General features: G+C 40.8%; 2 protein-coding genes across 3 annotated transcripts in view; both read right to left on the bottom strand.

Moving 5' to 3' along the window:
• Nucleotides 1–2,181: 2,181 nt before the first annotated feature.
• Nucleotides 2,182–24,140, bottom strand: part of LOC109463769 (retinoblastoma-associated protein-like) — a 78,626-nt gene continuing 56,667 nt past the window's right edge. For both annotated transcript variants that reach the window (XM_019760625.1, XM_019760626.1), the window contains exons 19-29: nt 23,232–23,282; nt 8,180–8,298; nt 7,458–7,597; nt 6,934–7,076; nt 6,276–6,380; nt 5,477–5,593; nt 4,836–4,900; nt 4,255–4,356; nt 3,309–3,473; nt 2,873–3,041; nt 2,182–2,510 (exon numbers count right to left, since the gene is read on the bottom strand). In XM_019760625.1, the coding sequence (XP_019616184.1) occupies nt 2,873–3,041; nt 3,309–3,473; nt 4,255–4,356; nt 4,836–4,900; nt 5,477–5,593; nt 6,276–6,380; nt 6,934–7,076; nt 7,458–7,597; nt 8,180–8,298; nt 23,232–23,282 (1,176 nt within the window). In that variant the 3' untranslated portion in view covers nt 2,182–2,510. The remainder of the gene's footprint in view (nt 2,511–2,872; nt 3,042–3,308; nt 3,474–4,254; nt 4,357–4,835; nt 4,901–5,476; nt 5,594–6,275; nt 6,381–6,933; nt 7,077–7,457; nt 7,598–8,179; nt 8,299–23,231; nt 23,283–24,140) is intronic.
• LOC109463807 (G-protein coupled receptor 6-like) lies at nt 17,418–18,893 on the bottom strand. Its single transcript, XM_019760674.1, has one exon. The coding sequence runs from the start codon at nt 18,538–18,540 to the stop codon at nt 17,443–17,445; it is 1,098 nt and encodes a 365-aa protein (XP_019616233.1). The 5' UTR covers nt 18,541–18,893; the 3' UTR covers nt 17,418–17,442.

Below are 24,140 nucleotides of genomic sequence, written 5' to 3'. Positions count from 1 at the left end.
AGCTTTACTAATCTTATTACAGGTATGCAAATACCAACAATGATGAGACTTGATACATTTTGAAGGTCTTAGGCACATAAAATTGAATGTGTGGGTCATTACGCACAACTTACATGCAATGTGACCTCAGGAAACCCACAATGGAACACGTGTTCCATGGCCAACGGCAGATGGAACGGGCCATTCTTTAGATAGAACGTGGAACGGGTACATCACTTTTGGCCCTTTTTTTGCCTGAAATAGCCATTAAAGTCCCCTAAATGAGTCATTTACAAGTGGTGTATGCCAAATATGTGACTGCTATTCTGTAGACACACGTTCAAGGTACATGTACCGTTATACCGAATTTCAGATCATTTACATTTGTAGTTGTAATACCAGGGATCAGGATCCAAAAGTCCATTTTTTGTCAAAAAATGCCCCCAAAAACCTGGGGGTATTGGCCCACTCTACCTCCATGCCAAATTTCAAGTCATTTGGCTGAATGATGGCGGAGTTGAATCCCTTTGACTGTTTGGCAGGAGAAGGAGGAGAAACATGAGAGAACACAATATATTTCATCCATACCGTGGTATAGACTGAAATATAATAACAGTCATGATTATCACAAGGACTGCTGAGACTTTCAGATATCACACTTAACTGCAATGTTAAGAGTAACTGTTTTGTAACAAACAGGTCACTGACACCTTCACACGCCTGTGTTCTATGAAAACGTAGTTTTTATCCAGGCCAAACAAGCGAATGTTGAACCCCTTGTCTGAACCCAGCATACTCAAATATGCACACTACTAATAATATCCAAGTCACACACGCACAAGACACAGAAATAACAGGAAACTCTTTATTCCTGCAAACATTCTTCATCCAAAACTTACAGAAACTACAAACAGGAAAAAGTACTGAAGTAAGGAATGTCATTCTTATCTTAAACCACACGAACCACAGTTAAAAACTGTAGTAAGAACATAATCAACAAGTACGTCATCAAGATATCTGTATCTAATTTCTAAATTCTTTCCAAGACCAAACAGAACTGAAACATTTGAACATCTGTAACCACTACAGGTTCAACATAATGTATCTTACTGTCTGTTGGATTGTTTTCACTGGGCACATAATAACAGGTGAAATTACTTTTGTCACTGATATCTGGAATAATTGCAGGCCCTGGGATTTTTACATTATCAGAGGTAATGTTATAAAACAGAAAGTCTTCAAATAACATTTACAATGGAGAGATTACAATCTCTAAGTCAAAATAGCAATTTAGAAAACTTTGTTTGGAAACAGGACTACTCCATTTCAAGCACTTGAGGGGTGGTTAGTAGACAACCCTGAAGCATCCCAAAGTCTTAAAATCCCTCAAAAAAAATCTTTAACAGCTAGCCCCCCTGAAGTTTGAAAATGGAATAATCTTCAGGTTACTTTTCCCTTGACATGGCTTAGTGTAAACATGCTTTCAATCTGTTGTGTGCCAAGATGGATAAAATGAATGTCAATGATCACTGATTGGTCATTCACACAAGGGATACAAAGCAGTGAAGGTCAAGTTGAAACAGATGATGGTTATACATGTACATGTACATGTATCTTTCTCAAGAACAGCAGTATCAACTGCAGTACAAAAATATAGTGTATGTGGCTCACAAATGAAGTTTGAGGAAATATGAATGGAAAAAAGTTACTGCATTTAAGATTAAAGTCAAACAAAGTTCAAATTCTGATAAAACTATCATAAAACCTACAAGCCATCCAATACGTGTAAATTACATGCTAAAAGTAAAAACAGCAACTAAGGCCACACAAATTTAATTTCTTGGTTAACAGATTCGCCGCTGCATTTTTTTCTGATTTGCAAATAAAAATAAAAATTCAGAATCAACTGCAAAATGCTCATCTTTTGCCCTGAACAGTTGATAACAGTCCTTTCCATCCTAGTTGTTACAGTTGTTCCATCTTTCAATGCAATGGTATCAATAAAATCAAATCAAAATCAAAATTCATTGTTTAAATTTTGAACCAGCCTGGTGTGTTGACTTTATGGCTCCTATCGTACCATTTTGGGCCATGATAGGATGCCTAGGGCTGTTTTTATTTTTATTTATTTTTCGCCCGCCCGCTCCATTATTTTTCTAGAAAAATCCGTTAACCAAGAAATTAAATTGGTGTGGCCTAAGTGTCTAAAATCTAGCTTACAAACTCAATAATTTGCTACAAGTCTAAACATACAATACATATGGCACAACATTCAGAATAAACGTTCACACATACAAGACAGAAAAATCCTTTTTGTTTTCTTACAAAAATTATCAGTAAATTAGAAGACTTGATTTAAGAAACTTTTTACAAAATCATACTGGTCAGAATATCAGACAGCCACAATCACCAACACTGACAAAGTGCAACTGAAGTCAAGGATGTACATTAAAGTAGTTCAGCATGTTCTACAATGTTTTAGGTCAGTCTTTCATCAAGGAGTGCCACATTGAACTTGTGATGTTCCAACACTGAAACAAAAAATAAACAACAGTTGTATAATGATTACAGATCTATTTAACTCCAAAATTCCTTACACATAGTACATGTAACTTTTCTTAAAGATCAATTATTCAATTAAAAAAAATCACAGTTACTGAATCTCATAGTAAAATCTAAAAATTATACATTGTACATGACTTGTAATTACAGACATTAGCACATCGGCAGGATGTACTGTGCCTATGCGAAACCCAGATTTTTCACGTTTTCGTTGGATATCTTTTCCGACACAACATTTTAAAACTACAGAAGGAATATCATCCTTAAATATGCGAATATGAACACTTTTCAACTTAATCTAGCTCCTATTTCTTCTATTAAGATTTCTCACCTATTTCTTTGGTGATTGTCTGGTGATTTTGATGGGTGATTTGGCAGTGCTGAGTGACCATGCTGACCGGGTCACACTAGTGAGGTCTGCAGTCGTGCCATTCCCGTGTTCGCTTGAGTTCCCGTTGGACACGCCATGGCCGTTTGTTGTGCTGCTTTTTGTGGTGGTCCTGGAGTGGAAGAACATGGCGTTATGGTGACTTTCCACCAGTGTTCTAGCCATCCTGAATTTGTGTGTGTGTGCGCGCGTGCGTGCGTGTGTGTGCGTACGAGATCCCTGACTAAATCAGGTTAAAATCACAATTGAAAACACTGTAACAGCAGTGTAACACACCGCTAAAACTTGTGCAAAAGCCATTTAAACCACATGCACTGAAACCACATGCACATTTTATACACTGACAAATGTAGTCAAGACATATAATTATATATAGTACCCATTTGTGTCTGTGGAGTCTGCATCAAACTTGAGTCTCTTCTGTGACCTGGGTTGACCCGGGGAGGTTCTCTTGCCCGCTGCCGCAGCCCGCATCGACTCGTTGATGGCCCGCAGCTTCTCCGACGACCCCAGGCCCTCCCCAAAACTGTACAGGGCTCGGGTTCTGGACAGGAAATATGGTACATACATTGTACTACATGTATTAGTGAGGGAACATTCTCTCAACATGGACTATAGAACAACCTCGGTCGATAAAGCTGAATTTTTCAGGTGCGTTTAACTTGGTAGAACGTACTGTGCCTGTGCAAAACATGCTATGGCTTTTTAAAATTTTTGTTGGATGTTTGGTCCATGTTGCTTCAAAATTTTGCCACTGCCAACATGCCAACTCAATTCTTTTGCTTCAATGTACAATGTACATGTGGGGCTAAACAGTAGGTTGAACAAAAATTGAGAAGACTGTTTCCCTATAAAACTAGAAAACTCAAACAGACATCCAGCCTGTGCTATGCAGTCTATATAATTGCTGTTGGGGGTGGATCAGGGCACTTAATCGAACGTTGCTTTTAAGGTACATGTACATGTAGTATGTATCCATGGATGACATCTCATCTAAAATTCTGATGCAACGTTAGCCAAACATTGGATGAAAAGCATGGAAAATCTGGATTTTGCACAGGTGCAGTACATTCTTGATGAATTTGACCATACATACACCTCTAACTTGAAAGAACCATTCCCATTCCCAGAACCACCAATGGGAGCTCACTATTGGATGGGATGTACTGTTAGTATTAGCAGGTAATGTTTTTGACACATTGTACATTTGTCTGTTTTCTCGTGGGTCAGCTGTTACTAGCGTACAATGTAAGCTGCCTTGACTGACCCAGAGTAATGATTGAGTTGTTTCATTTTCAATAAATAAGAAATACAAAATTACCTACCGTGGTGTCATCTGTCCAGGAGACAGTAGTTCCCTGCGTACAGGGCTGCTGAAGGGAGACTCCCTCAAGGGGGAGATGTAGAAGTTACTCCTGCCTGGCACACTGGGACACAGGAACAACAGTGTTTATTCAACTACTCGTAACAGATTTCCTCATCTAGAATGTTAATTTTTTTTGTTTTACCATCCAGAAACAGCATTACAATGGAGGCCTTGAAGCCATACAGGACCTGGTATATTTCAGCTTGTTGCTAAATGAACTGATCATACAGTTTACAAGTGGCAATCAAAAGGAGCTATTTTTCTCTATAATTTGTTCACACTTAATTTGTCATAACTTCTACCTAGTACATGTAGTTAAGAGATTTTACAAATTTGCAATGTCTTTCCAAATTCAAAGGGAAAAGCATTAATGTACATGATTGTATGCTCACAAAGAAAACAGCTACAGTAAACGTTATCACTGTCTGCAACTACAAATGTACATGTACCAATATGCTGTACAGGTAATTACTTCTTTTGTAGTTTTACAAGTTTTACCTTGTAGAATTACACAATCAAGTAACTTTGTTTGTAACTCACGTGATGACAGGAGACTGGGAGAACCTGGAGGGGCTCTTACAAGGCAGGGGGGACAGCTGTGGCATCTGGACATCAGGGACAAACAACATGACAAACAAGATCAACTTAGGTTAAAAGCAGTAGGAGAAGTAGGTTTATGTTAAGCCACTGCATCTTAGGTATGATGTTGGAAGGGGAGCCCATCCCTCTGAGTCTCCCACCACCTATTACATTGTACCTCACCAACCAAAGTCAGGTACCCATTTTACATCTGGGTGGAATGAGAAAAGTCGTGCCTTTCCCATGGACACAATGTCTAGCCAACAATGCAGGGAAATGAACCCATGCCCTCTCCATCTCTTGTCTGCTAGCCTAACCACCAGCCCATCATCAGTACGTTAAAAATTATGCTTAACAAATAACAGTCTATTACAATCTTCTACGTAGCCGTAAAAACCCATAGCTACTAAAGAATACCGTCCATGTTGCAAAAATACTTATAATTATGCAATGTCATATATTTTCTACAATCCATGTAACTTTTATGTCAATTTGAAGAATCACTTATTATTAACAATTAACAGGTTTCGATATTATATTTTTAATTAGCAGTCTCCTTCAAGGATATGATAAAAGCACGGATGAGATAAATTTAGACTCACCACATCTGGAGAGGTGAACCTGAGGATGTAGTTCTTGAGTGTCTGCATGTAGACTCTGTTGTAGAACCCGATGATAGAATCATACTCCTCACCTGAGATCCACGCCTCCTTATACACCTGCACAGACAGACAGTTCACATTCAAGGACAATCTTTCTTTTTTATTTCAGCACAGTAACATTTTGCTACTTGACACTGTAATAACTGTCAAGCAAATTAACATTTCTAATGAGTTTAGACATTCTTGACGGTGGTACGAGCATGGAGTTAAGGAAACTATCTATGAATGCATCTACAACCCCACTCTGAACTGGAGGAGATGCCTGTGTGTAGAACTCTCTAGTACATGGACCCAACCCTGCCACCATCCAAGGGACTGTAGCAGTTCCTATGGTGTTGTACTATTACCATAAACTACCTTATTCTCATTTAGTAATACATAACAATGACACTAAGAAGTCTGTCATGTTCAACTGTTTTGTCCAGTTCCTTGAATGTGGTTAGTGTCAACTTGTTCTCTCAGTATGTTTGAACCATTCTTTATTCATGAAAGCTAAAATTGGCATGTGCATGTAAGCCGCTTTTCATTCAAGTGACACTGATTGAAGACGAGCGACGGGTGTCACTCAAAACGTCTGGAAGTTATTTCCATATTCTATCCTGACTTGTAGTAGAGTTTGATCTGTGTTTGGACAATTGGGTAAACTTTTTGTGCTACAGTATTGTTTGGGCTTCAAATTAGAAAAAAAACATGACAAAAACTTCTTTTTCATCTGAAGACATGAAATTACGGTACTCACGGTCTGCGAGGCTGTGGGGAGGTTCTTGTAGGCTGCAACAATAGACTTGAACTTGGTGTCACACCCACTGACCTTACAGATGGCGTACACTGAACACATGACGATCTGGAACAGGGATAGACTCATTCAGGATAAACTGGAAACAACATCACCAGGGACCTTGCAGAGATGGGTCGTGGATGTCAGTGGACACAATGGAACAAGAGAACATGGAAGACATTGATGACAAGTTATATGAGGAGTCTATTTTTGTAGGTACCATCCATTAATTACAGCTAGAACCAGCCTACAAAACAAGTAACATGTTTAATGAATATCAGATATCCAGGTAATCAAAAGACGATTCAAACTCAAAAATAAATTACAGAAATTAGTCCAGAATCTGTAATTTATCCAGTAATCTGTAATTCATCCAGTAGTAGAGTTTGATTGTCTTTGAAACAAGCAACTGTTTTCTGTCAGAGACATGGAATTTTTGCCTCACAGATGCTAACGTTTTACATTAGAAGAATGACTAGAAAATTTACTTAAAAATCCAGATTTGCTGCCCTGAAATTCTACTACATGCCTTTAACTTGAGTCTAATCATTTTGTAAGAATTAATCTCAACAGAATATCCAGAAGATTAATCTAGCAGGTTGTTTCTTCTCCTGCCTACCTGATCCAGATGCCTGTTTTTCAGGAGCTCTGGTCTGTGCAGCAGGCAGAACTCCAGTGCTGTCCAGATGCGATGCTCCATCTCAGCAGAGACACATAGCAGTTTGCAGAGGGACTGCAGCCGCATGTAGGCTAGCTTACACACTGGAGCATAGGAGAATACAATTTTGCTTTGTCAACAACCACTCACCTTTAGGCATCTGTAAAATTTACTCTCATTTGGTAACTGGCAGGTCACAATGTTGTGAATAGAAAAATACCAAAATTTAAAAAAAAAAACTTCAACAAATAAATAAAAAACAAACAAACTTCAACTTACCTTTTGTAAGAGCAGCCTTTTTCTGGCAGCGACATGACATTTTTTCTTAACAGATATCAGTATGTACATGTACAGTCATGTATATGGCTTTGGGACAGGATTGATTCAACTTACTACTGTAACATCAAAAGAATAACCAGTTTTGCCATCCAGAAATTGCACTGGATGCTTTAAACCAAATTAAAAGTGAACATTATCTTCCTCACCCTTGTTGTAGAAGAGTTGTAGAGACTGAGACTTGCGTCTGTGCGGACCTGGACTTCTGCAGTGCAGTCTGGAGGAGGCGCTGCTCGGAGAGCGATACGGCGACTGTTGGGCTGCCGAGAACCGCGTGGGAGACAGGTACCTGACGGGTTCAAACACGGTCTTGTGTCAATGTCAGATAAAATAGATTGTTGAGACTTTTGTAATGAAAACTGTTGATTTTTTTTCCTAAGTCGGGTTCAAAAGCAGCCTTGTGTCAATGCAGTGTTCTAGAAAGCTTCTGTCTTTCCGTCTTATTTCTTAAACGGAACTTGAAGGATAAAAAGTTTGCCCACATCTTTGATAGACAAAAATTAGCGTATAAAGTTATGGAAAGAGATGTCATTAAACTCAGCTTACCGGTAGTACACCAGCAAAATTTGCCCTTCAAAATGAAGGAAATAGCATTTCAGAGGGTCAAAATTTCTAAATTTTCTTCAGGGAGCATGAAGACCCCCCTAGTTTTGTCACTGTGACAGTGACATTAGCCACTTGACATGACATTATGCCAAACAAAATGGAGGTGACAGAAAAAATTTCTGGCTGGCTAGAACACTGTGTCAGTGTCAGATAAAATGGATTGATTGTGGGAACTTGTGTGATTGTGTGACAACTTACTGTAGAAATTTATCAAACACGCTGCTAGCTTGTCAAAGTATATTTTTACATTGAAGTTGGAACTTACATTTCTGAAGCAGTGGAACTGTGGGGAATGCTGCCATTGGTGACCCTTGACCCTGGTGAGGTCTGGAAAGATGGCCGCGGCATCTCGGAGGTCAAAATGGCTTCATACAGCGGTGAACCCTGGAACAGGAATATCCCAACACATGATAAAAGCAATCATAATACATATAGAATACAACACGGGGTATTACGTATCGCCCGAGGTATCGGCCCGACCGTGGGTCGGATCGCCCGACGGCCGAAGGAAATGCGCCTTTCAATGCAAGATGAGCCAAAAGTTGGTGCCACTAAACCCTAAAATGCAACAACATCAATTCCAACGTCCGGATTCTGTGTTCGAATTTTCGAAAGCGGCGCATGCAGTTTGGGCAAAACGTGTCAAATTGTTCTATGAAAGCCATGGAGCCTGGGCCTTACCGTAAGTACGGCCCGGTCCAGAACCCGTTATCGAACATTATCGCGGCCCAAGTATGATATAAAATAATGTACATCCAAACCATTAATTTAGATATCAGAGATTTCAGATTTCTGGTGAGTATGCAATTTTCAGCTTCCTGAATTCCCCCATGGTGACCTCTAAATCCTGATGGCTTCGGGTCAGATTCTGTGCGACCTTTGACTTCCTGTAATATTATTCTGCCTGTCAATCTTTCCTCCCACTCATGTGCTGTCAACCTACTGGTATTGTGTGTCTCTTAATAAAGCTCAGCCACCCAGAACAATAAATAGATGGTCTTGTAGTGGTGGTAAACTAATACTAGGGTTAGTATTTAGTAATTAGTACCTGCGTCCAGTGTTAGGGCATAGCCTGCAATGGGATGGCACAGTGGTTCGTGATCCTGCTTCTGAACCACATGGTTGGGGGTTTGAATCCCATCCAAGCTGTTGCATGTTGTTTTGAACCCCAATTTTCACACTTTCTACATGAACTAGCAAAGATTCCAGTTCTCTAATAATACATTGAGCTGACAGTCCCATGTCTAACATGTTAAAGAGCCTTCAACACTTTGTTCTAAAGGTCATTGACCTTGACATTGGCTAGCCAAATTTCCAGAGTATACAATATAGTAGATTTTTATGTCCACAGGACATGATATAAAATAAAGCTACATATACATGTGACTACTGTACAGTAACAGTACTACTATGTTGTACTCTAACAAGTACATGTATATGTCACACATTGACAATGAACAAGGTTAAAAAATTTATGCAATACTTAATATATTAAATTAAATCTACTTAATATATAATGTAGTAATACATTGTAAATGTTATCGACTATACTTTCATCTGGCACAGTTTCAAAATCTACAGTTAAGCCAAAGTCATTCTTTGGTTACAATCCATTTCCCATTTACATAGAATGTACCTTATAGAATATACAATGTCCTTGTCATGCATTAGCAAATATTTACATACAAGTCAAGTCAAGTCAAAGTTTATTGCACAACTAATGTACGGATACATCGTATGGCAATTAGGGGTACTAAGTACAAATCTAAAATCTAAACTAATGCGTAAAAGAGTACTACATTCATGCTGTATATGAATCGAACTTAAGTTACATCGTACTAGTATACAAAAGGAATGGCAAACATTATACAGGGGTTCTGTAAATCTACAACTAAATACTACTCTGTCCTATACTTAAGTATTACTAGTATAATGGATATATATATATATATATAGTTGATTCCATTGTTATGTGTAAGCAATCAGTTGACTGTTTCGGAAATGACATTGTTTCTTTTAACTAAGGCGTTAGAAATATATTGGCCTATATATGGTGAGATTGCATCGGGGCATGACATTAGAAAAGTAAAGGTATCTGAGACTGTCTTAGGTAATGTAATACTTGTGTTGTTGGCGATAGAGTTCATAAGTGTTTGTCTTTCTTCATTGTAAGCTGGACATGTTAACATAAAATGCAATTCATCTTCTACAATATCTTTGCAAATAGGACAACATCTGTGGGTGGCTGGTACATTGTTATGGCGTCCCTTTTCTATTTCTAAACAGTGTGAACTAATTCGTATTTTGGTTATATTAGCGGCGAAAGATTTGTTTTGTATTAGTGAAAGATATTTCTCAAAAACGAAGTCAGATTTGACTTTGGAGTAGGTTTTCAGTTTGCTGTAATTTCTGATATTTTGCCTCCAGCCAGAAACAAACGTGTCTTTGAGCCGTTCTTTGAACACGTTTCCAAAATGTTTGGCGTTAACTACTGGGTTTAGCCAAACATTTTGGAAACCGTGTTTACATAACATGTCTTGCACATGAACGGCCCAGTCGTGTTCTTGTTCCACAGCAATATCGTAAGCTTTCTTAACTATTCTATCGTTAGGGAGGTTGTGTAGTCGGAGCCAGTATTTAATAAGGTGGGTTTGTGTATCAATGTATAATGGAAACGCTCCTAATTCTCCCCTTACGGCGGCATTGACGGAGCTTCTGGGAACACGGAGCAGTATTTTATAATAGTTTAAGAGAACATGTTCTAAATCTGGAACTTCGTATGAAACTGAGGGTTGTTCTATAAATATGTTTTGGCTTGCTATTTGGTTTGAATTTTGTATAATGTTTTGTTTATCACTGTATTTCTTAAGACGGACGAGTATAGGGCGGTTGGGTGGATGGTCAGTTTTCTTCCCCATACGGTTTGTCTTGAGGATATTTATTTGTGATCCTATTATCGGGTATAGAATATTAGATAATATATCACGTAAATTTTCATTTGGAGATTCTACTATTCCTTTAAAAACTAAGTCCCTAGATTGAATATTAGAGCCCAACACTTCCCCACAGTAGAGTAAGATTGGTTTAACCAGACTATTAAAGAGTTCTAGTGCAAGAGTGATAGACGGGTTGTGATTGGATGATAATAATGATTTGAGTTTGAAAGAGGCCCGGAGAGCTTTAGTTCTAAACTTTTTGTTGGCATGTTTGAAAGTTCCTGAGGGGGTTAAGTCGACTCCTAGATATGTGTAGGAGGATGTTATATCTATTGTGTGGCCCTGTGTTTGAAAAGGGGAGTGGCGATTTTTACTAGCTTGTCCATTTTTTGAGAAAATCATAACTTTAGTTTTATCCCTATTAATTGTCAGTTTCCAAGTTGAACAGAAGTTGTCCAATCTTTTTAAGCATTCCTTGAGGCCTTTTTCTGACTTCGATATGAGTACTAAATCATCGGCCCAGAAAAGGCTGTTAATATAAATATCTTTTAGCATGACAGGATCACATAAAGGTGAATTTAGTAATGTTGGGAAGTCATTTAAGTATAGATTAAACAGGAGCGGGCTTAAATTGCACCCCTGGCGGACTCCGCAGGTTGACTTGAAGTATGCTGATAAACCGTTTGAAGTTTTGACACAATATTCTATATTAGAGTACATTGTCTGAATAAGTCTGAAGAAGTTCCCCCCTACCCCTGATGATAATAATTTGTAAAATAACCCGTTTCGCCACACTGAATCAAACGCTTTCTTGAAATCCACGAAACAGGCGTATAATTTACCGCCCGGTGTAGAAATTTGTTGGTCGATGATAGTTTTAAGCACGAAGACATTGTCACTTGTGCGGAAATTCTTTCGAAAACCGGATTGGAATGCAGACAATATATTGTTATCTTCAAGAAAGCGTTGGAGTCGTTTGTTTAGTATAAATGTAAATAGTTTTCCAACACAACTAGATATAGCGATTCCTCTATAATTTGACGGGTTTGTTGGGGTACCACTTTTGAAAATCGGAACTAATATACTCTGACTCCATTGGCGGGGGAAGTTCCCTGATTGAAGGACAGTGTTGAAAAGTTTCTTTAAAGGTTGTGTGAATTGTTTATCGCCACATTTTAACATTTCATTGCCAATTGAATCTGTGCCGCATGCTTTGTTCGCTTTTAGGTTACGGAGACCATCTAGAATTTCTATTTCTGAGACATCGAAGTCAAGTGGATTTTCTACTGAGTTTTGTAGTGTGCTAATGATGTCGTTGCATTTCTTAGATCCTGTATCTGATGTGATGTTAGTTGTTGATATGTGTACCTTATCAGGCCATTGTTGAGCAGCATGTTGTAGAAAGTCGTCATGGGGTTCGTCGCTATCTACAAGATCATTAAGAGTTTTAAAGTGAGTTCTCCATTCTTCCGGATCAATGGCATTATCTTCCTTTTGATTATCATTGTCTTCTTGCCTAAGGGATTTAATCTCTCTCCAAAATTTTTGTGGGTTTTCCTTGCTAAGTTTTCTGAGATTTTGCCATTGTTTTTCTTTAAAAAGTCTTTTTTCTGTCTTAATTTTCTTTTTGTACAATTTTAGATTACAGTAATATGAGTTGCGAATGTCATGTTTCCATGGACATTTAGATAACTGTGCGGCTAATTGTCTAACTTTATATTTAAGGGAAGCACATGTAGGATTAAACCATGGTTTACTTTTCACTTTTTTCTTTTTCTTGCTCTTATTGTGGGTAATTTTGCGAAGTGACCTATCAGCTACTTGGGTGATTATGTCAGAAAATTCTTTTACCGCTGTGTCGACATTACAGAAGGGCTTATCCGTAAAGTTCCGTAAGTTTTGTAATATTGAAGGGTTCTGAAGTGCCTCTGTAAATTTGACTTTAGAATTTTCATCCCAAACATATTTTGTTGGTAACGGGTGTGTTGGAGTTTTAGCTTCTTTTATAAAAGGTGAGTAGTTAGTGGCTATCGAACATGATAATGAGCAATGATCGGAAAATACGGATATGTCATTTACTTTAAGATATTGGACTTTGGGGAAGAATTCTGAATTTACGATGTAATAATCTACCAGGCTCGATCCGTTGTACTTGTGACATGTGAGTTTTCCTGATAGATCACCTGGTACCCGTCCATTTAGAATTATGAGGTTGGCCGCCGAGCAGAGATCTAAGAGTTGATTACCGTGTCTGTTCGTGCCTTTGTCGCAGCTTGACCTGCGCGGTATGTCTTCTTGAATATCTAAAAAATCATGGCTTAAACAGTCATCCTGAATAACAGACTCTTGTATAGAAGCTATTCTAGCATTCAAATCTCCTAAGAGCAGTATGTCTCCTTGATTTGCAAATTTTGAAATATCTTCTTGTAACATGTCAAAAACAGGGTTGCTTTCCGTTTCGAAAGAAGTTGAGTTTTGGGGAGATAAGTAGACACATCCGACAAACAAATCTCGTTGTAGGCCAAAGAATATTCTGTCTAATTTACACCAGAGAAAATCTGGGTGCCTAGTAGGGAGTTTGATGATACCTTTTGAGAATTTGTTCCGAAACAGAATAACTACGCCTCCAGAATTTCTTCTGGACGTTTTCTTCATACTTCTATCACTCCTAAAGAAACTAAAAGAATCTATACTAAAACTATCCCCCGGTTTAAGCCAGGTTTCTTGTAAGCAAGCAAAATCAAATTCAGCTAAGTGGGAAACAAACTCATCATCATGGCTTTTACGCCTAAGGCCTCCCTGAATGTTCCAAGAACAGAATTTTAGAGCAACCTTTTCGGCTAACATTTTAGCTCAGAAATAGAATAAAACTAGATAAATCGAGCTTAGCTACATGTCAAGTGAGTTGATACAGCTTAATCAAATATTCATATAAAATGTATCACACCTACAGGTACCTGTATGAATTATACTAATATAGACAGGGTAGTTTACGGTTAATCATTTAGGCACTATTATGTTGTATACATATAAGAGATGAAAACGTTACCTCCGTAACCTCTTTCAACTTCAAGTGTCCGTTCAATGACTAAGGAAGTCTTTCATCATGTTCATCAGCGTTTCTATTGCCTGGCGCTTGTCCTGTGCCTCACTCCATCTCGACCCTTGCCGTTCGTTCCAGTTGGATCTTCGCTGAGGAGCTGGGGGTGACTGGTTCCACGGGAGTAACGGTGCCGGATTCCGCTGGGCTTGTGAGAAGCGGCTCGGGGGAGCGTACCGTCCGGACTGCATGTAGGTCACAGTGTTTTCCCTCGATGTTTTCCTGGGTGGTCTCGTCTGCTGCCCGCTGTGGCCCGAGTGTTGTCTGCTCCTGTCTGCGACGGACTGCTGGTGATGGCGCAGCGTTCGCTTCACGTCAGCCACTAACAGACTCACGCCAGCGTCAGGGGTGATGTGGATCCTGTCTGGTTTGTACAGCGACCGTTCCTGTGACAACAGCCGATGCCTGATGTAGAATAATCGGTCATCTTCCAGACATAGTTTCTCGACGTTGTCGTTGTACATGGCAATGTTCTTGTTGAGTGTGGAATCCATATGCAACCCTCTTGGGAGGACTTGAGACATTGCTATTGTTGCATTTGGGAATGATGTTTTTGCATTGTTGATCAATTTGCGAGTTTCCTCTATGCAAATGTTCACACTGTCTGATCGTGCTCTTGTGTTGTCCATGTCGTTTGAGCCGACATGTAAGATGACCAGCTCCGTCGTGTTGTCAGGGGACGAGTTGACATTCTCAGAGGCTTTTCTTACTGTGCTGGACTTGACGATGCTCGAACTTTTGTTCTTAAACATTCTGTTTGTATCAACGCCATTCCAAAGCGAGTCGGCAAAGATTCTGATTTGTTTCTTCTCTTTCTGTGCTGGATAGGTTACCGAGGCCTGTGTGCCTGGGGTTGTCGTAGCCTGTGCGCCGGGGTTTGTCGGGCCCCGTGTGTCGTGAGTTGTCGGGGACTGTGTACAGGGGACTGCCTGGGCGCGTGAGTCGGGACTGGAGGTTGCCGGGGGCTGCTTGCCGGAGTCTGTCGGAGCCGGGGGCTGCTTGCCGGGGTCTGTCGGAGCCTGTATTGCCGGGCTTGCCGGTTCCTGTGTACCGGAGACTGCCTGGATCCGTGTGTCTGTACCGGTGGGCACTGGGGCCTGAGAGCGGGAGGCTGCCGGGGTCTGTTTGTCACGGGGGGCTTCCGGAGTCTTCATGTCGGACACAGCACCGCCCTGTTTGTCGGGGGTTGCTGATGTCTGTGTGTCGGGCGCATAGGTGTCGTTCTGAGCTGCTGAGCTTACGATTTCTGAATATAGCCGTTGAATTCTCCGTTCATCTCCCCGAGTAGCACAGACACATGCACACTTCGAAGAGAGTTTGTCTGATAAGTCTTTAGAGAATTCACGCTGGTGTTGGAGTTCGGTCATCAGATTTTCGATCTGCTTGGCCTGTTTCTCGATCTTCTTCGTTTTATTTTGGACATTAGCTTGTAGATCGGCGACTTGCTGCCCCTGCTTGTCCATCGCTACTTTGTTATTGAAAACTAGAGTTTTCAGTTCATTCAGTTCGTCCACCAAAGTAGTGTACAAAGTTTCACTATTGGAATCAGCACTCTTTTCGGGGAGGGAGTTGTCGGCAAGAATATCGCGTCGCGATCGGTTTGTCTGTCGTGACTTCTCTTCTCTGCTTTTTCCGGTAGATTCTCTCATCTTTGTGAAGGGACTCAAGATGATATTCTCAAGACCTCCGAACACTTTGCGGATAGACGGAGATGTAACAGACTTTGGAGTAGTATATTCCGTTCTATTCTCTTTCTCTGAAGTCAAGTCTGTGGCACCAGATTTAGTTGGCGTGGTCTGGTCGAGTTCAGTGTCAGACGCCATCATGGCGGACTTGCCATGGTCTGAGAGGTCCTCTATTGTCTCTGAGTTGTTGTCTTTTGTTTCGACTTCATTCAGTGTCAATTGATCAGCAGTTTGTCCGCCATCTTGATTCTGGGATGAGCTTGCTGGGTTATTAACCGTGACTTTCACTTTTGGGAAAATGTTCTCGGCGTACCATTTTGAACCCTTGCCGTGTACCAGGATTGTTCCCGACTTGTAGAAGTGAATGTTCACTACCTTAATGCTTTCTCCGGACTTTGTAGGATCTGTGATAATGAGCTGACAGTTCTTGTCTTTCCAGGTGAACTTGTATCCTGTTTGTTTTTCAAGCTCTTCGTCTAGGTAGGCTTTAGTGGCGTTTATCCACAAAGGAATGCGATCCGATGAGGTGCGACACTTGAGGTTACATACCTTCGTTCTGTCACTGTCTGCGTAGTCTTCGGAAAGTACTTCGAACTCACGGATGTTCTTCGCTGGTGTATTCCACGGCTTGGTGGAGTTCCCAGATCTGGTCCTGTACTTCTTTGTTGTCACCGGCACGGATTCACTTTCTCCTCCGTCTTTTTCACGTTCCATGTTGAACTCACAGATTAAAATCAAACTGAGTATATGAACCGAGTATTATAAACAATATAAGCTGTATACGCACTCAATATAACACGAGCAACCGCTCTTGAAGTTCAATTACATACGGAGCACATACGACGCGCGTCCTCTCATGCCAGATAGAATAGCCCTATACATGACATTGTTTCTGTCCTTAAATGTTTTCCTGTTTTTCTTTAACATGGTTGGGTTAGGGTAATACACTGTTAATATGTTTGGACATTGAAGGCTATGTACAGGCTCATTAGTTACATGTAAATGCACTGAAACATTAAGCCTCATCAAATTATTTTCAAATTGAATATTTCAGTCTCAAAAATTCTTCTGCACCAGAAAGTCACAAGGACCTGCTTCTCAAATATGCAAAGAAAAAAGTGGGTTGACTGATCATGAGTCAGACTTAAACTCTGACAACAGTTAACAAACCCTGTATCCATCTACTCTGCAAGTGTAAGAATTAGGAGAATAGAAACAGAAAGACACTCAGACCTGTCATTATGCCCACTTCATCAGAAATAAAACAAAACGTGACCAAAGAAAGCTAGAAGGAAAGTTTAGACCCTACCTGTTCCTTCTAGCCAAATAGTATCCGAACTGGACCAAAATTTTCAAGAAAAAAAAAAGGATTTCTAAGTACACCGAAACCAGGTCTCCTTAATTGATTAATTTAGTACTTTCCAAAATATCAATCTTAGCAATGCTTAGGCAGCAGAGAGTCACAAGGGACTGGCTCCCAAATATACATTCAATTTTTATATTTGTAATAATTTTTATTAAACCAGCTTAAACTCCAAGAACAGGAAACAAACCCTACCTTTGACCTCATTTGCTCTGCCCATGCAAGACCTAACCACTCAGATCTGTCATTATCAAATAAACTGGTGAAAATTTAATAAACAAACCAATGTAGCAAAGTTTAGACCCTACCTGTTTCTTTGAACTGGAAAGTATCCAAACTGGACCAAAATTTTCAAGAAAAAAAAAGGATTTCCAGAGATATTAACAAGGGAATTCAAGTTCTGCTCCCATTTTGGGGCCTTCACTGCACAAAGCAATGGTGACATCAGTCCACTACCATGGGAAGATTTGAGCTCTTTGGTTTGGGTGAAGCCATTCTTGGACTTACCCCGCCCTGTCTGACTGTTACACTGTAAACTGTGGTGGACTCTGGCTCCAGTATGTTTTGGTCAATTCTATCAGTGACACTTTTTTGTGAGGCGTTTCCCGGTCCATCTTTTGCATCTACATTGTTACCCCCTCTCATGGCAACAAAAGCTCCAGGGATAGCCATAACGCTCTGCCAGAGTCCTTTCCTCAACTCCGGCATGCGTACGATACTTGCTACCGGGTTGATGGCTGAATTCCACGTCATCACAAGAAATAGCATCAACAGCCAGATTGAAGCAGCACATTCGTGCACACTCAGGCAAACAAACGAGAACGCAATAGGAAAGAGCCAAAAGACAAAGGCTACCACCACGTGAATCATAACCGTACCTGCCTTGTACACCCTTTCTTTGTACTGTCGCTGTGCCGCTTTGTTGTGAGGCTGATTTTGCCCTGAACTGTTGTGTTGAAGCTCAAGCCTTCTTTTTTCTCGCCGTTTTATGATAACAAATAAACTGATGGTACAGAACAACATAATACCGGCTAGGAAGAGAATAACAGTGCCTAAAATACCAAAGTATGCAGGGTAGAAAAAGCTAGTGCAGCCTGGTGCGGGCGTATCTATACAGTTCCAACCCATACTAGGAGAGAAAACAAATAAGGACAGAACAAGCCATGGAGATATAACAGCTAGAACTGCATTACGTTTGGCATGGTGAATATGACTCTGGAAGAAGATGGGGTACCTGACAGCAATGTACGAGTTTAGTGACATCAATGCTAGAGCTGCTGCACACATCACTTGACTATACATCAGAACAGTCGAACTAATCTTCCTACTGTCCACTTTGTCCTCTTCCGCCTGGCTTTCTACTCGATACAGGACTCCGATGCCGGTTAGGAGGTCGGACGTCGCCACGTTCGCCATGAAGATGTCGTGAGCCGTGCGGAGCTTCTGCGATCGAAAGATTCCCCAGAGCACGGCCAGGTTAAGGCTGATGATGACGAGTCCTGTGGCCCACCAGGTGATGGTTAGCACTATTCCCAACTCCATGGTGTTGTCGTAGATGGGGTGGGCTTCTTTGTCTTGGATGTAGAAGGAGCTTGGCTCAATCTCTTGTGCCCTTCTGCCCAGCCTTCTGCCCAGTGCACGCTTGGAGTTTCTCGTTAGGGGTTGTATTCAGGTTCCACACCGGGAGCAAGTAAGAAAGCCTTCGTCTGCCAGGCCTAACGTAGTAAAGCGAAGGCCCTTTGCCAACAAACCAGGGCTGGGGCCAAAACAGTCTCTACAGTCAGTCCGTATAGAGAATGGTCACCTGGCTATGGATATGCAGAGGAGCGATTTATCAACACTGATGAATCCCCAGTAACCAGCAGCTGGACAGGGCAGTTGTCAAACAAAGACAAACTGGATCCTGACAGACCTAGTTAGACGGTGCAATCTCTGGGCTATGTATGTCGAGGTTGTCGATGGTGGCAGGAGACTGAACCTAACTGACAAGGCTGCTAATTATATGTGAGCGAGCAGTGTGTTACGTATACACGCTTTTTTTGTTGCACAAGCTAGCTAGGCACTTGTTATACAATAAATGTAATTAACTATATATATACCTCCTTTTAGTTACACAAGATAGCCTATCGCTAATGAGGTAACAATGTGGCCACTTATGTTACCACAGAGATGTTAAAGGAATACACAGAGAATTTTCTTGAGGAAAATTTTGTAGCGCACATACATTGTACTGGTAAACTAGTCAATGATCCATTCTTCACTAATGGAGAGTCTGTCTTGGTTATCACCATATATAGGTGGGCATGTTGAAGAGCCAGACATTAGCATTATTGTACAGACTTCTCTCTGATGTACACTTCATCAAAAAGAAAAAAAAAAACTGTTCAATGGCTCATTTCTTCCTGATTGGCAGTCTGTTTTGGTCGTTGCACATCCTACCATCAATTAAGCCAGACATTGTAAGATTGAATGGACTAATGAATTGGCCATTCATGCTCTTCATGAGCTGCAAAAATGAGCTACTCAATGATCTACTGGACAGGTATGGTGATTGGCAGTCTGTTAGTGATAGTAGTGATGTTACCAGCTCTCCTCCAATGTCCACCACAATGCTGCCAGTGGCTTGTGGCATAAAGACCTTTGACCCCCCATCATTCTGCCTGACGTGTCAATCTTTCCCCTACCCACATGCTGTCAACCTACATGTACTTTGTCCAGAAAAAACATTACACAAACCCATACCTCAGCCACCATACTTCCATACCCAGAAGTAATCAAGTTAGACAATATCATACAAAAGAGTAAGAGAGTGCTTGCCATACTAGTAGTACTATGATGATGACCCAATTGCTCTCTGTCATAAATGAACATGTATTTTCATGGTGTTTTAGCTTACATCTACCATGGGAAGATCTGAACTCTTTGGTTTGGGTGAAGCCATTCTTGTACTTACCCCGCCCTGTCTGACTGTTACGTTGTTAACTGTGGTGGACTCTCCCAAGGGAACATTTTGTTCACTTACACCTGCAGAATTCCCTGGCTGGTTTGAGGCATTTTCCAGTCTACCCTGCCTGTGGATCTACATCGTTCCTCCGTGTCACAGCAATGAAAGCTTGAGGAATAGCCGTAATGCTCTGCCAGATTCCCTTTCTCAACTCAGGAGTGCGGACAATACTGGAGACTGGGTTGATGAGCGAGTTCAACGTCATCACCAAAGCTATCAGATACGGCCACAAACCAACCAAGCACATTTCCACCTTCGTGCAAATAAAGAGGAGCACGATAGGAAACAGCCAAAAGACAAAGGCTACCACCACGTGAATCATAACTGTCCGTGCCTTGTGTACACTTTTCCTGAACTTTCTCCGTTCCTCATCTTGTGCAGAATTGTGCGGCTGGTTTTGCCCTGCCCCATGTTGTCCCTGGTTGTTGTGTTGGACTGACACAGCTCCCCCAACCTGCCCAAACCCTCTGGACTGTCGTTGTTTTATAGCCAAGAACACACTAATGCATGCAAATAACATCACAACAGCCAGAAATATGATAACAGTGGCTAAAAGACCAAAATATGCAGGATGATAGAACTTCACACGGGCATGTCCAGACAATTCCAGCCCATGGTAGGTGACAAAACAAATAAGGACAGAACAAGCCATGAGGATACAATAGCTACGACAGCGTTACGTTTGGCATTGCTGGAATGAGTTCGGAAGAATATAGGATGCCTTACGGCAACGTAGGAGTTTACAGACAGCAGGGCTAGAGCTGACGCAGACATCACCTGACTATACTGCAGTACTGTCCTACTGTTCATTGTGTTGTCCGGTTTGTTCAGCTCCGCAACTCGATAGAGATACAGATCAAAAGCTTGATACAGAAGTCCGACACCTGTTAGAATGTCTGACGAGGCCACGTTAGCCATGTAGAAGTAGTGCGCCTTGTGCAGTTCTTGTGTTCTGATGATTCCCCAGAGTACGGCAACATTCACGATGATGATAATAAGTCCCAACAGCAAATAGGCAACGGTTAGTCCAGATTCAAACGCCATCATCTTGTTAATCGCGAGGGGCAAGTTTTCTTCCGTTGGCTGTAGGATAAAATGCTAAACTTCAGGTGCCACAGGACACAAGAGTGCCCTATTAAACAGGTCAACAGTACTACATTGTACTGAATTCAAACAGACCAGAGCTGCTGTCAAAAACGCACAAACAGACTCTGACAGTCTACGATGGTTGTAATGATACAATCAACAAGCCCTGGACTACAATATTGTTGATGGTGGTCAGAAAAAGGCAGAAGACAGACTGAAGGTGGACCTTAAAGACAAGGCTGCCAATTACACATGAGGCCAGACTGATTTGACTAATATATGGATGACATCCTAAGCTAAGGACCCCAAAACTGATGCAAGCATGCGAGGAAATATAAGTTGGGCAAAAGAAAATAAGTTGCCTTCATCATAAAATCTAAGTTATCAAGAAGGTTGCACAAACAAACGAACACACAGAAAAATTCAGCTTCTTTGTAGGATCTACAGTACAAAATGTATATATTTAGCAACCTTCTATTTTTTAGGAAATGGACGAAAATTGATGTATGTGTGGATGTTATCCATGTAGTCAGTGTGACCTAAATAAGAAATGTAACATTTGCTCTTTCTACAGTCATGACGTATTATTGCTCATGACCCAACAATAAAATACTAAGGCCTCCACCTACACTCCTTCTTTGCTGATTGGCAGTCTGTTTTGGTTGTTACCAGCAACACAATCTACCATCTTGAAATTTACAATTATATTGCAAAGGACTTTGAATCATCATTCGTTAGCTGCAGAAACAAAGTACTCAGTGGCTCATTCATTGCTGATTGATCTGTTTTTGATTGACACAATATTGTGTAATCAAGAAATAATGGAATCATGATCAAATGCCGGGCACCCATTCTTCAGTGACATTCAGTACCATGTACAATGTAAAGCCCCTGTCACACATACATGTAGCCGAACATGGCCTCCCAAACACTGCCAAACTCCCCCAAAACATGGTTTAACTTAGGAGTAGGTTGGGAGCAAGGTTGGCTGTACATGTGGTTTGCTGGTGTTTAGCTGTGACAGAAGAAACTTTCAAAATTTTATAAACATTTTGTTTGGGGTGGGTGGAAGGTTCAGTGTTTGGCAGTTGGCTGGTGTTCGGGAGGTCAGCAGTGTTCAAGGTGTGTTCAGGGTCAAATTTGCCTATAATTAAGACTTGATTTCAATAATTTGTATCAAAAGGTACAATATTTGTGACCTAAATTTGTTCAGGCTGCTCCCAAACTTCATCCAACCTTGGTTGGTTGGTGGTTGGGGGAAGGTTCTGAATTTGTGACAGGGGTTTATGTTTAGTTTGTCACCATGGGCAATAACATGCAGAAATGAGCAATATTGTGTTGACTCTTGTACATTATTGTCTCTTAATATGCTCTTCAGGAAGACAGAATAGCTGATCAGTGGCTTTTTCCTTCTTCCTACATGTAATTGGCAGTCTGTTTTAGTTGCTACCAGCAACATAACATCTATGACAGCTATGACTGTGTAGTGTTGAATGGACTCACTCAATGATTCAATCTATGTCTGACGTTAGTTGTTAACATTACCAGCAACACAACCTACCAACTTTGAGATCTAGAAAACCTGTAAAACTACATTTCATCCTGTTCCTTCCATTATACAGCTGAAAGAATGAGCTAATTGCAATTGTTGGTAATTTTTTTCCTGACTGGGAGACCGTCATGGTTTCTGTTTTGCATAACCACTAAACTGCCTTTGAGTAAAACACACCAATGAGCACAAGCTACAATGTATAAGCACAAGCTGCATAAGAACAGACTGTTAAGGTTTGATCCATTCACACTGGGATGGAACCCTACTTTTCAATAATTGTGGTGGGTTCTTAATGTTCTTGGAGTGCACCATCCAAGAGGAAGCTGATGTACAACATGTGCTTATTTTCACCAGTTATTATCAATGCTTAGATTGAAGTAAAAGTAAAGTCTGTGCCTTTCTAAAGACACCTTCTTCAGAGCTTCTGACTGGAGTTCTGCTTCTCACCGCTATATGTAACCGATGTAGGTGGTGCTTTTGCAGCGAGAACGCAAAACGTAAGCAAGGTAGGAATTTTGGTTGTATAAAAGAAAACCCTCATAACCTATACTTTACAAACCTGATGAAACTATTTTCAAAAGTAGTACTAACCTCTCTCCAGGCAACCCTTTCCAGAATCTTGTTCTCAATGTGTTGTAGATGCTGTAAGGGAAGGGCACATTCATAATGCAAGTCAGCCAGCTGATCAGAAGGACCTGAACTGTTAAAGCTTTGTTCCTTTTATTATCTTAAAACACACAATTATAATACTGTAGCTATTTTATGATCGTAATTATTTTGAAGTTTCAGCCATACATGTACAAAGTTGACATGACTTCATAGCATATCATAACATTCATCATATTAACATCTTACAGTAAAGATCGCGGGATAAGCATCATCGGGATTCGGGATTTTGCGGGATATCCCGCGGGAGTTTGCGGGATATCACGCGGGAGACTGCGGGATATCCCGCGGGAGTTTGCGGGATATCACGCGGGAGATTGCGGGATATCCCGCGGTATTCTTTCGGGAGGCCTGTCGTGTCCCGCGTACCGCGTAGCGAAAAAACTTGGTGCGAGACCCCGAAGTCTACCGCGGCTCGGAACGGCGATGGCGGCGTGCCAAATGTTTATTTTTACGTCCTGCCGGGCGATCTGTGCTGGGCCGATGGAGTCTGACGCCAGTCAACTTTGCTACAATTTTGCTACAATTTTAATGGTGTTGAAGCATAAGAATGTACGAAAATAATGTGTATAAGGTATTTCTCACGCGGTCATAGTTATTATAAAACTGCTACTTTTTTTTCAAAGCTATTGTTCAGCGCAAACTTTAAGAAACTACCGTGAATGAATACAAGGTAACGTGTAGTAATCCCTCCGTCTCCGGTAAATTCGGCAAGATTGTTACCAAGAAATAGAAATTATGAGGCGTACCGGCAGTAGTTTGTGGTTGTTGTGTTTCATAATCTTGTAGCTGTTGTCTTCTCATTGGTAGCTTGCGTCAAGAGGTCTCCGTATT

The sequence above is a fragment of the Branchiostoma belcheri genome, unplaced genomic scaffold, assembly GCF_001625305.1.
Source record: "Branchiostoma belcheri isolate BF01 breed outbred unplaced genomic scaffold, Haploidv18h27 scaffold13, whole genome shotgun sequence".
NCBI lineage: Eukaryota > Metazoa > Chordata > Leptocardii > Amphioxiformes > Branchiostomatidae > Branchiostoma > Branchiostoma belcheri.
This window is presented reverse-complemented; position numbering and strand designations above follow the sequence as displayed.

What these genes read in the sequence shown, in the direction of transcription:
- LOC109463807 (XM_019760674.1), bottom strand. Translation starts at nt 18,540, where the DNA reads ATGGAGTTGGGAATAGTGCTAACCATCACCTGGTGGGCCACAGGACTC.